The following is an 11,744-nucleotide window of genomic DNA, read 5'->3' as shown; positions in this document are numbered from 1 at the left end:
CTGATGCTGTTGGTGGGGCTGGTGCCCCACCTGACAGGGTCAGTGGCTTCTGCGGGTGCCCTCCCAGATTCAGGAGGCACCAGTCGCTCATACTTCGGACATATCTTATGATCAATTTACATTTGTATAACTGTTTGAGTAGTTTGCATAACTGGACTCCACTGTATGAATAGTTTTAGACTCTTTATAAAAACACGAGACCTTATTAGTTTCTCAGCGCACAGAGAGAGTTTGTATTCAAAATCAGATCACGTTGCAACATTTGAATTAAATTTGAGCATGATGGTCTGATCCCAAGTATAATGATAGGAAAATGAAATGTAATCAAATTCATTTTAAAAGTGGAATATCAGACAGAGTTTTTCCTTGCTTGCCTTGTATCCAACAGAGGAAGTGAGGCAACTAGAGAATATTTACTAAGGTCAGGAATATATTAAGAGAAACACAGGAAAAGTGTAGCAGGTTTGTGGCCACTGAGGCTGCCCTGATGGCCTCTGGTGGCTGTGTTCCCTGCCTGGCTCAGGCTCTAATTCAGCCCTCCCTTGTTCACTTACCTGACATGCTTTGTTCTTACTAGAGATAGTGTAATGGAGGCTAACTGTGGGCTGTTAGAGAGAACCTGAATCCATGCAAGTCATTACCAGGCACCTCCTCTGGAACCTGTTCACCTCAGCTTGGCCCTCAAGGCCCTTCTTGACTCACTTACTCCCTTGCCGGGCACCTGTAACCTTAAGGACAGATTGTGTGGCTCTGTTCTCCCCTGCACCACACACCAAATGTTGTGGATGTTATTGTACTATTATCCACTCTGTAGGGGTCTTGGCCTTATTGGTCTCTATACTCTCACTGAGCCCTTTAGCCCTGGCCTATGATACAGGACCTGGCTTCTAGGCTTCAGCCTCCCTGCCTGACTGTCCCTGTCATTCTCAGTTCCTGGTAGTGGACTCCTTTTGGCCCCTACTGAGCCCTAACTCCAATTCTGGGTCCATTGGGACCACCTGGCTTTCCCAGCCCTGGCAATATCCGTCTAAAGCCGCTGTTGGGTTACCAGCTCCCTGGGTAGACCTTGAGACTGATCCAGCATCTGGGTCCTAACCTTATGTGACTTAGAGTGTCCAGGAAGTGTTGCATCCCAGAAGACTGGCTGTGTGAGGCAGCTCACACCACTAACTTCCTGATGCCACATCTCCTGGATGCTCTGGCTAAGTACAGACGATGAAAAATCTGAAGGTGGAATCAATTCAGTCTACACAGTTTCTTCAACCTGCATACAGGCAGTCCTCAGACTTATGACATAAATGGTTCCTGAAAACCACATATTAATTCTAAACGTTGTAACTCTGAACTGATTTTCCCGTAGGAAACAATATTATAATGGGGGATTGGTTCCTGAACCAAGGCCTGATACCCTATTTTCACACAAAATAACTAGGAATTTTGTACAATTATAGATGAGTCATATAGCTGCATTAATATATTTATATTGTAAATAGCAGTCGTACTGATTTGGAAGGACTTCTTTGAGGTGACTTGGTGGACTTCTTGAAGGGCTCTTGGTTGGACTTTTTGAAAGGCTCTTGGCTGGAGTTTTCTCAGGAGTCTTGGCTGCAGGTTTTTCTGGAGTCTCGTCTGCTTTCTTAAAGAAAGTGTCCAAGGAAGTTTGGACAGATGTTCTCCAGGTAGATGACATGGTGAACTTGTTTGCTGATGTGGTGTGGTGTCAGATCAAGTGTTGTAAAGTCAAAACTGACATCAGAAAGCTGAAGTGGGGTGTCAATTTATAAATGTTGTAAGTACGAAATGTTGTAACTCAAAATGTTGTAAGTCAAGGACTGCCTGTAGTTTGGACTATTAATGGACAGTGTGATAAAGGCATCTTCCAGGTCCAGTATTATTATGGCCCCACCTTTATCTTTGGGCAAACTGCCTGCCTTGCTTGTCTGCCATGCCTTGTTGATAAGTGATTAAGATGTCAGATAGACGAGAGGCTGCCCTTCGTGTGCCCAAATGACTGTGGGCAATCAGTATACACTCCTACTATCCCTACATGTGTCCCATGCCTTGCTGATGTCACACTGTGTGATGATACTCTGGCTCAAGGCCGTGTCAAACTGGGCACACAGTTGGATCTTTACCATACTGCCCCCTCTGGGGCCACACATACTACCCTCATCTCACCGGGGCCTCTTGCACTTCACTGGCTCTCACCCGGTTTCTTGCATACCACCTATCCAGGCCGCACTTACTCCACCCTACACAAAGAGATCCTCAGGCTTTGTTCTTCACCCCTTGGTTAGCCCTGGTGCAGTCTTTTGAACATCTCCTGTGGCCCTCATCCAAATGGGACTGAGCAACTGCTCAACTATGAGCCTACTTCACCCCTGGTCCCTCACTGGACCACTGTGTCCCTTTCTTGGGCCACAACTTTGCCCCTAACCTAGGGCCTCAGGTTCAGCTGCTACTCCTTGAGCTTTACCGGCCCCACAACTCTGTCCTGCAACTCTCAAGGCCCAGGGTCTTACACCCGTTTGGGCTCAGGTGCTCCTCTTTGGGCAGAAAACATTTGTTTGCAAAGATATGTGTGTGTGTGTGTGTATGTATGTATATGTATATAGATATGTGTGTGTGTATATATCTTTGCAAGCAAATGTTTTCTGATATTTAGTAAAGATGTCTACGTCTGCTTCCTGTTTTTTCACGTTTCTACACTTACTGGTTTCATTCAGGCTGTGGCAGTGAGAGTACTGAAATACTGGTAGAGAGACTGCTCTTGCAGTGTTCAGAGACTCTTAGGAAGAAGGGAGTACCTGGAACTACACAAGAGTCTAACTTATTGAAATGTAGTGGAGTCAATAAGCTTCTGTGGTTCAACCTTCAAAGTTATTAGTCTAGGTTATGCCTATTTATACTGAGAATTGTTATATGTGCTGGACTTATCCATGCTATATTTATCCTTCTTCTCACACACTTCTATGTGCGATATGCTTATACATGTATTGAGTTTATTTAGTAACATACATTTAGATAAAATTACATTATTTCTTTATTGTGGGACAACAGTAACGAACACAAACTGGAATAAAATACTTTTAATTCTTCCACATTACCAATCTGTCAATGACTACCAAATGCCTTCAAGCAGGTGCCCAGTTTGGAAAGGAAGAGCATTATTCATTGACATTAAAAAAACAAAGAAAAGGCGTGTTTGAGGAAGAACCTGTTATGCAGGAGTGGCTGCAAGAACATCGGGCTAACTATGATGCAGTGCCTGACCTTTTAGTAAAGCTACGGGAAATTAAAGGGTGAAATACAGCTTAAAATGTTCTTTCCAGTAGGCATTTCATTTACATTTTGAATAAGGAATTATTTTTTCTCGTTCCTTGGACAAAATGAGCTTATCTTGACAACTTTTTAACTTTTCTTGGGAGTTTTATTTCCTTTTTAACTGCAAACTCTTTGATTTCCAGGTAGAACACCAGTATTCCCACAAATTCAGTGTGACAGTAAAGGAAGCCAGAAATGTCACGAAGGGGGCTTTTGGTGATATGCGTGAGTACTCATTTTTTTGGTTTCATTTCTCTCTATTTCTCCCCTGAGGACCTGCATTTCTTCATGCAGAGTGTAGTACCCTGAGCCTATATTAAAGCATCATTAGCAATTTCTCTCTAAATGTCACTAATGTTAAGGAGTTGTTTTAAATACAAGGAGTTGTTTTAAATACCATACTTGCTTTTGCATTGTTCATTCACTTCAGTTGATGTGTTAGTTCTACCTCCATTCCCACACATGATCCAAAAGAGGATGAAGGAGTTGTGAACTGCTTACAGTACCTAGAATTAGTCAGTGACTTAGTCAGAAAAATGGTTCTTGTATATAATGAAACTGAAAATTGCAGTGTGTTTAGAAGTCTGTGGTCTGTTAGGAAGTACCATGACCAACCTAAGGACCTTATGAGTCAGCACAAAAAATAAAGCAGTTTGCACGGTTCACAACTACACACTTCAGTTTACTCTGTGCCCTTAAAGTAGCTACAGACGTGGCAAGAAACCACCAGGATGACTGAAAAGGATTGGCCATTTTAAGAAAAATATACAAAAAAAACATGTCAGCTTCTTGTGGTCTTGCGTCTTTAATTATGGCTGTGCTATTATTTGTTCATCTATCCTACTTTCTTGCATGGTTCTTCTGCACCTGGCCCCTTTGTCAGGTATGACAGTGGTGACTCCTCTGTGTCTGGGGATTTGTGAGTGCAAGCCACTGGCATGAAGGGAAAATGAGGAACCCTAGCTATGTGGGGATAAGAACACCCATTGAATCACAGACATGGAAGGGGCACAAAGAGCCCTGGCCATGATAGGGGCACGGGGGAAGAGGGGATGGAGGATACACACAGCACTGAGCAGTGTGGAAGACACATGCATGGGAATGGAGGACAGTAAGAATCCCCGGTGTCTGAAATGAGTTCAGCCCACAGAAATGGCAAAAAGTATGTGATGTTGTAGTATACTCTCCTATTCTTAGTTGGCATTAAAGAAGGTCCATCAAAAATGACAGTTTGTCAAAACCAAAAATGTTTTATGAAAATAGTTTGGCTTTGACAAAATTTGCTAGACACAGGCAGGGTTTTATTGAATTCAGCCGGGGAAATCTTTGGCTAGGGCTTCCAGGATTCATGGCCTCAAGGCAAAACTGCCAAAGCATTTCAGTTGTGTATATATTTATGAAATCAAATGTACCACATGGTATTGGAACTTGAAAACTCTTGCATCATATTAGTTATAGTGCATAGATGTTAGACATCTGAGTATTGTACTGTAGCTCCTGTACTTTGTGCAGATACTTCAGGGGCTGGTTGGGAATTTTCCGATTAAGTGCCTTTTCCCCTCTGTCACCATCAGAAAAGGTTTATTGTCAAAACTGAAACTCTTTGAAGGAATGAGTCAGCTTCTCTGTCCATTAGAGATGGTTTCTATCTTCCAGGTTGGAATTTCTGGTGAAAACCAGAGATTTGTTTCTTAATATGTAAGAGCCCAGTGTCTGGACACTTACTGCTGATCTTCCACATTCAAAGTGTAAGTCCCAGCTCAGTTTGTTTTTAACCAAGGACTTGAACCTCAGCCTCTACAGATGAGCAGTTTAACTATAGTCTATGGAGTCTTTCTGACAGTAAACAGCAGTGGTCTTGACTATCCAGGATTTTAACCCAGATAAAAACACAAGTGTTACAGTCATTTATATGCATAGCTCTTCCAAGATGCATTGCTTCCCCTCTGCCAGGTGTTTCCATGAAATGACTGGCAATTAACTTGAATGAACTGCAGTTAATTTACAGATGTGCATATCATTCTCCTGGGAAAAAATCTTAACACATTAGTGGGCCAGAGAAAGACATTGTGAGTTCTGAGATGCTTTTATTTCCTCTTAGCAAGTAGCTAAAGGGTGGTACATAAATGCTTACAATACAATCCCTGGAAGGTAGAATTGAATTACTGCTGCTTGTCTGCTCTTTCTATTCCCAAGTACAGTGTAGCGATGACTAAAATGTTTTATTCCCCAAGTTCAATAACGTGTGCTTAAATTTAAGCTGATGCTTAAATTTCCTTTTATTCATTTTAGAGTGCTCCCCTTGCTTTTGAAGTGATTTGACTGACAGAAGCCAGGGAATAGTGTAAAAAATCTGATTTTATTTCAATTCACACACCTGTGTAGAAATACAGTAAAATATGAGGAGAGGTAAAGTATACTATGTCTGTTTGTAGTCTGTGTCTTGTGGTCTAGGATGCACTTACTAGCAGAGAGGTGCCTGCCCTTCTTTGTTTTCAGATGCTAAACTACATTAAGAGAAACCAAAAAAAAAAATGCATTTCAAATAGTTACTTCATGATATTGTATGGTATTAGGAGTGGCAGGTACAGTGTGTTGGATGACCAAGTGAGAGGTAATACAAAAATAGCTTGAACAGAGCCTGTAGGGTATAAAGTCAACCCCTCACTGCCCCTGAGCATCAGAGGCAATTCTGAGCGTGCCTGTTAAAGGTTCATTTTGAGCTCTGTATGAAAGCCACAAGGGCAGATACATTTCAGGAACAGAAAAAGATTGCTGTGTTCTTAAATTGACAACAATACATTAAATGATTGTAGAGCCTTCCATGAAGGAAGAGAGAGAGGAAAAGGGAAATAGTGCAAATGTTTGAGGATCCTTGTGCCTTTTGAACACGTGTAACTTATTAGAGGTATATGTTTAGGATGAGAATATAAAAGAAATGAGAAGCAGTCGAGGAGTGTGTCATGGACCTGAAAATAAAAGCTCAGTCTTGTGTAAATGAAAGACAAAGGGTATGTCTACACAGGTATTTATGTGCATCTAAACTTAATATGTCTTTTGCTTATGGCACATTAAGGCAATTTAGGCGCATGTCCACTTGTGGATGTGCTAAAGCACATTAAGACGCATTAAATGTAGGCGCGAATAGCTAAGTCGCATTAGCGTATTACTACTGTACATTAGTGCGTCTACACATGTGCTAATGAGACTTAGCTATTTGCACCTAAATTTAATACCTACTTTATGCAGGTATCAAATTTAGGCTCAGCTAGCCTTAAATTGCTATTTTTAAGGTACATTAAGGCTGTGCATATGTAGACATGCACTCTTAATGTGCCGTTAAAAAATAGTGATTTTAGGCTAAGCCCACTTGAAAGAAGCACATGTAGATGTGCCCAAAGAGACTCTTAGACCAGAAGTTGATAAAAGTCTGTGAGAGATTAGTAAGAGAGAAAGGTATGGCACTATAAGGATGGTATATGTATATGCCCACCTGCAGAGAAAACTGAAATACAAAATATGTCTGAGTGCAGTTAAGAAAGCAGCAGTAGAAAAATTGACAGAAATTAAGTTGGGAAGCACAGGGACATGGCATGTTCAAAACAATGCCAGTGATGTAGTAATTGGAACAAGTATAGAAATGGTCTTAGTTTGGGGCAGAAATGGTAGAAATTGTATCAATAAATTCAACCATTATGCTAAAACGTGCAGAGAAAGCAGGAAAGTGCATGCAGTAAGAGCAGAAAGGGAAACTTCAAGTGAGCAGGAGGAGTTGTCTTAAATACAGGGAGGACCACAGAAACTTGAAAGACTGGCTACTTAAAATACAAGGTACTTATGTAACCTACAAGATAAATATTGACACAGAAATGAATGTAATAATAGAAATTGGATAGAGTGGTGTAAGGAACACACAAAAATTGAGAGAACCAAAAGTGTCTGTGAAAGACTATAATAGAAGGATAATCCCAGGATCAGAAGACCATGTTCTGACACTTAAATACAAAAGGAAAATAACAGAACAAAAGTTTGTGGTAATAAGAGTTTTCTTACTTTATATACCAAGTCCTAGGGATTGGGGTTACAAGCCAATGGGCCAGAAGGGAGGGACAAATGCAGGTAAGTAGACATTCATAGTATAGCAACAAACATTAAAAAGGGTAAGTAACAGGGAGTAGTCAGTACCACTAGAATACACAGATTCAGCAAATAAAGTTCCCTCCCCCACCTCCAGAAGTGCACCCAAGAACGAGCCTTCAGTCCAGACCGACTCTGTACAGCTGTGCTATGGAGTTACTTCCCATTAATTCCTTGGTAGGCAGTAGCACCACCTAGGGAGCTTTTCCACAGTCTGGTCACCCTAGCTGTGAAGAAGCTTTTCCTAGTGTTAAGCTTGAAATGGTCTTCAAGGAGTTTGTGACCATTACTCCTAGTTTTCTCCAAGGGTGTCCTGATGAACAGTTGTTCACCGCCCCTTAATGTATGCTCATGATGTAATAGTAAGCTGTTACCAAGTCCCTTCTCAGCCTTATCTTTTTCAGGCTGAAGAGTCCCAGGTCCCTCAGCCTTTCCTCATATGGCTTGCTGTGCAAGTCTCTGTTCATATATGTGGCTCTTCTCTGGACTCTCTCAAGCCGTATCATGTCCTTGTTAAAGTGTGGCACCCAGAATTGGATGCAGTAGTCCAGCTGCAGCCTCACTAATGCCAGGTAGAGTGGAAGAATCGTTTCCTTGGTTTTGCTGGAGATGTATCGATCGATGCATGCCAGAGTATTATTAGCCCTGCTGGCTACGGTGTCACGCTGCTGGCTCATGTTCATACTGTGGTCTGTTATTACCCCCAGGTCCCTGGGAGTCCTTTTTTATTAGTAGTGCTGGTCAGATTGGCATATCCAAGCCTGTAGGGGTGCAGGGGATTATTCGTCCCCAGGTGGAGCACTTTACATTTCTTGATATTGAAATTCACCTGGTTTTGGTCCATCCAACTTTCCAGCTGTCTAGGTCTGCCTGTATCTGCAGTGTATCTTCAAGCATGACCATGTTTCCCCAAAACTTGGTGTCATCCAAGAACTTGGCCATTGAGCTTGTAACCGTTGGGCCTTGAACAGCTGCTCTTGGGCAGCTTTTGCTCAAGTGATAGGTTTCACGTGCCTCTCAGGTTCATCTTGTTGCTTAAGCCAGTGTCTCCCTCCCGAGTCTCCAACCCCATGCTCACCTGTCATGACTTGCTAGACCTCGGTGTATGGGGGTTGTCCTTCAGGGTGTGCTCATTGGCCCGTGGCTCCCCGGCAGTTACTCACTGGGCTCTATCACCCCTGCATCCCGACCTCACGCCTCCTATGGAGCGATGTCCATCCGGTGTGCTCCTCCTTCTGGGGAGAGGGCACCCATGATGAGAACTTTGTCTCCTTAGCCCACCTCTCCATTACCCCTCCCTTGGGGGGGCAGGGAAGAAAAGAAGAAAGAGAAAACTTACGGGGAAGACCAATTCTCTAGGGTTCAGGCTCGGCCCCACTACTCAGGGACCCACTTCCCCTCTTGTGCCCAGTAGCCAGGGAAAATGTCCAAAAAAAAAATGCCTTCACATAAAAAAAGATCACTGGGCAGCCTGCCCCTCTGGCTTCCCTACGACCCTTCCTGGGTCTCTAAGGGTAGCGGGTTGTCACCTCCCTCCCGTCGCTTCTACATCCACCCTCTCACCTGCACAGTGACCCATCTGGATCCGGCGGCAATATCCACCCTGACAGCAGCCCCCCTGGGGTTCTCCTGGGCTCCTCTTCTCCCCGACGTGACTCCTTCTATGCCCCATCGCCTCCACACTCCCACCTGCCGTCCGTTTCGTCTCTCCTGATCTCCCTGTCAATGTCTCTGGATGGTGCTCTGGTCAGTTCTTCTCTTTTCCATGCGGATCAATGTTGAGGGGTTCCTCCTTGGTCTGCCTGCGTTCAATCCAGCTGGCTCTGACCCCTGGGTCCTGTGGAGAGTGGCCTCTCTGCTACTGGCATTGGCAGCAGCTGTCCTCCTTGTCTCTCTGCACCAAGCGCAGCGTGCATCGCCACTTTTATTTGCGTCTGCTGGCGTTTAGCACTGACATCACCAGCCAGCCACACTTGAATAAACAGGTGACTGATGAGTCACGCGGGCTCCTCCTTCCACCCCTTGTGTGCTGTGTTCCAAGCTGCCGGTAAATATTCTGCATTGCAGCATTTCTCAGGACAGAGCTCTTCACCCCCACATCCAAATGATTGACGAAGTTGTTGAATAGTATTGGACCAAGCACCGACTCCTTCAGGACACCACTGGCCACTTCTCGCCAAGATGACACAGATTCATTCATTACAATTCTCTAGAATTCCTACCCCACAGCCAGCTTCCTACCCACCTAAGTGTGTTACAGTTAAGCCCATAATCCTCCAATTTTCTTGTGAGAACATTATGGGATACCAGATCAAAAGCTTTTTAGAAGTCAAGGTATACAAGATCAACCTCCTCTCTCTTATTCAGGTGGTGAGTTTCCTGATCATAAAAGAAGATGAGGTTGGTATGACAAGACCTGGTAATGATGAAGCCAGGCTGGCTGTCATTCAGAATCCTACCTGCTGTAAGCCTATTGCACATAGACTCCTTAATTAATTTTTCCAGGATTTTCCCTGGGATAGAAGTTAGGCTAACTGGCCTATAGCTACCCTTGTCTTCCCTTCTCTCCTTCTTGAAGATGGGCACAACATTATACCTCTTCCAGACCTCAGGGACTTCTCTGGAGCACCACACATTTTGGAAGAGCTTTGTTAGGGGTTCTGTGAAGTTGTCCATGACAACCAAGTCCCTTGCACACACAACCTCTGTCAGTTTTTGGGCAAACTGTAGATTGGGTTCTCCCCCTGGTTTCATGGTTTGTAGTATACACCTACAGTTAAGTCTCTCTTGCTGCCCCCTGCTTCCCACCGCAGCTTGGCCCAGAGGGTTTTAAGCCATTTTTCTTTGCAGTCGATGTCAGCCTCTGAGGAGGAGTACTGCTTCTTCACATAGAGAGCTACACCTCCATCTTTCTTCCCTACTTGGTCCCTTCTATGCAGGGCATAGCCTCTATCGCTACATTTCAATTGTGTGAGGAGTCCCACCAGGTCTCTGTAATCCGTACTGGGTTTAATGCCCACTGGAGAGCAGGAGAGCTAGTTCCTCTTATTCCCCTTGCTCCTGGCATTAGTGTACAGGCACCTGAGTCCTCTTACTGAGGCCCTTGATGTTGGTCCCAGGGCAAGCTCCAGTCAATGTTTCCCTGTCCCCCTGCAATCTTAGTTTAAAGCTCTATCTAGAAGATTGACCATCCTGGCTGAGAACAGGGACTTGCCTTTCCACGTGAGGCAGATGTTGTCTGTTCCCAGGAGTCGTCTCTCAGTGAAGTGCTTGCTGTGTTGAGAAAACTGAAGCCCTCTCAGTGGCAACACTGTTGGAGACATTGGTTCATTTCCTTGATGCATCCTTCCCTCATAAGACCATGGCCTACAACAGGGAGCACAGAAAAAAAGACTACCTGAGCCTCCAACCCCCTGAGCCTAGCCCCCAGAGCCCTGTAGTCACTCATGACCTGGTCTGGATTGCTCCTGGCTGTGTCATTTGTTCCTAGGTGGATGAGGCACATGGGGTAGTAGTTGAAGGGCTAGACGAGCCTGGGGATCCTCTCCACAACATCTGAGACATGAGCCCCTGGCAGGCAGCATACTTTATAGCCTAGGAAGTCGGGAGAGCAGATAGGTTCCTCAGTGCCCCACAGGTTATGAAGCCCCTGGTAGAGTCTTGGTTGTTGATGAAAAAGCCTCCCTAGTTCCCTTGTGGGGCCAGGGTCTCTGTCCTGTGAGTACACACAGGGCTTCATTTGATTATAGTGGAATAAACCAATTTGAATGATGCAGTGAAGACAATGAGGTTAATATGCTCCTATGCTATAGGCCTGAAGCAGAACATGAATGTTGTATATGATTCAGATCAAGGACTATTGCCATGAAATAGCCTACATTTTTCCTTGACATATTCTATAATATAAATAGCAAATTATACACTAAACAGAACAGCTCAGGAGATACTAAATTCAACCATCTCATCACCAAATCTAACCATGGTTCAATATCAGATTTGTTGCCTTGCCGTGTGTGTGAGAGAGAGAGAGAGAGAGGAGTGTGCGAAGCAGGCCATATCCGATTTGGATTTGGATTCAGCCCAGTTCGGGGGACAGTGATTCAATTCACTGATTCCGATCACTGTCCCAATTCAATTCAGCCAAATCCTAATCTGAAGCTTCAGTTCTGATTTGGAGAATCAGTGATTCGGTCATAGGCATAGCTTTATATGATTTTTATAGGTAGTTGAAGGTTCCAGGTGCAGCACTTGAATGCTGAGATGGTGGGTCGATGGAGCACCCC

The 11,744-nt window shown here is 44.1% G+C and overlaps 1 protein-coding gene across 2 annotated transcripts in view; it reads left to right on the top strand.

Moving 5' to 3' along the window:
• PLA2G4A (phospholipase A2 group IVA) overlaps window positions 1-11,744 on the top strand; it is a 111,116-nt gene that overhangs the window by 24,047 nt on the left and 75,325 nt on the right. For both annotated transcript variants that reach the window (XM_019530989.1, XM_019530990.1), the window contains exon 3: window positions 3,468-3,549. In XM_019530989.1, coding sequence (XP_019386534.1) covers window positions 3,468-3,549 — 82 coding nt within the window. The remainder of the gene's footprint in view (window positions 1-3,467; window positions 3,550-11,744) is intronic.

Source organism: Crocodylus porosus, unplaced genomic scaffold (genome assembly GCF_001723895.1).
Source record: "Crocodylus porosus isolate Cpor-Errol unplaced genomic scaffold, CroPor_comp1, whole genome shotgun sequence".
In the NCBI taxonomy this organism is placed as follows: domain Eukaryota; kingdom Metazoa; phylum Chordata; order Crocodylia; family Crocodylidae; genus Crocodylus; species Crocodylus porosus.
Note: the sequence above shows the minus strand (reverse complement) of the source record. Positions and strands in the feature narration are given on the sequence as shown.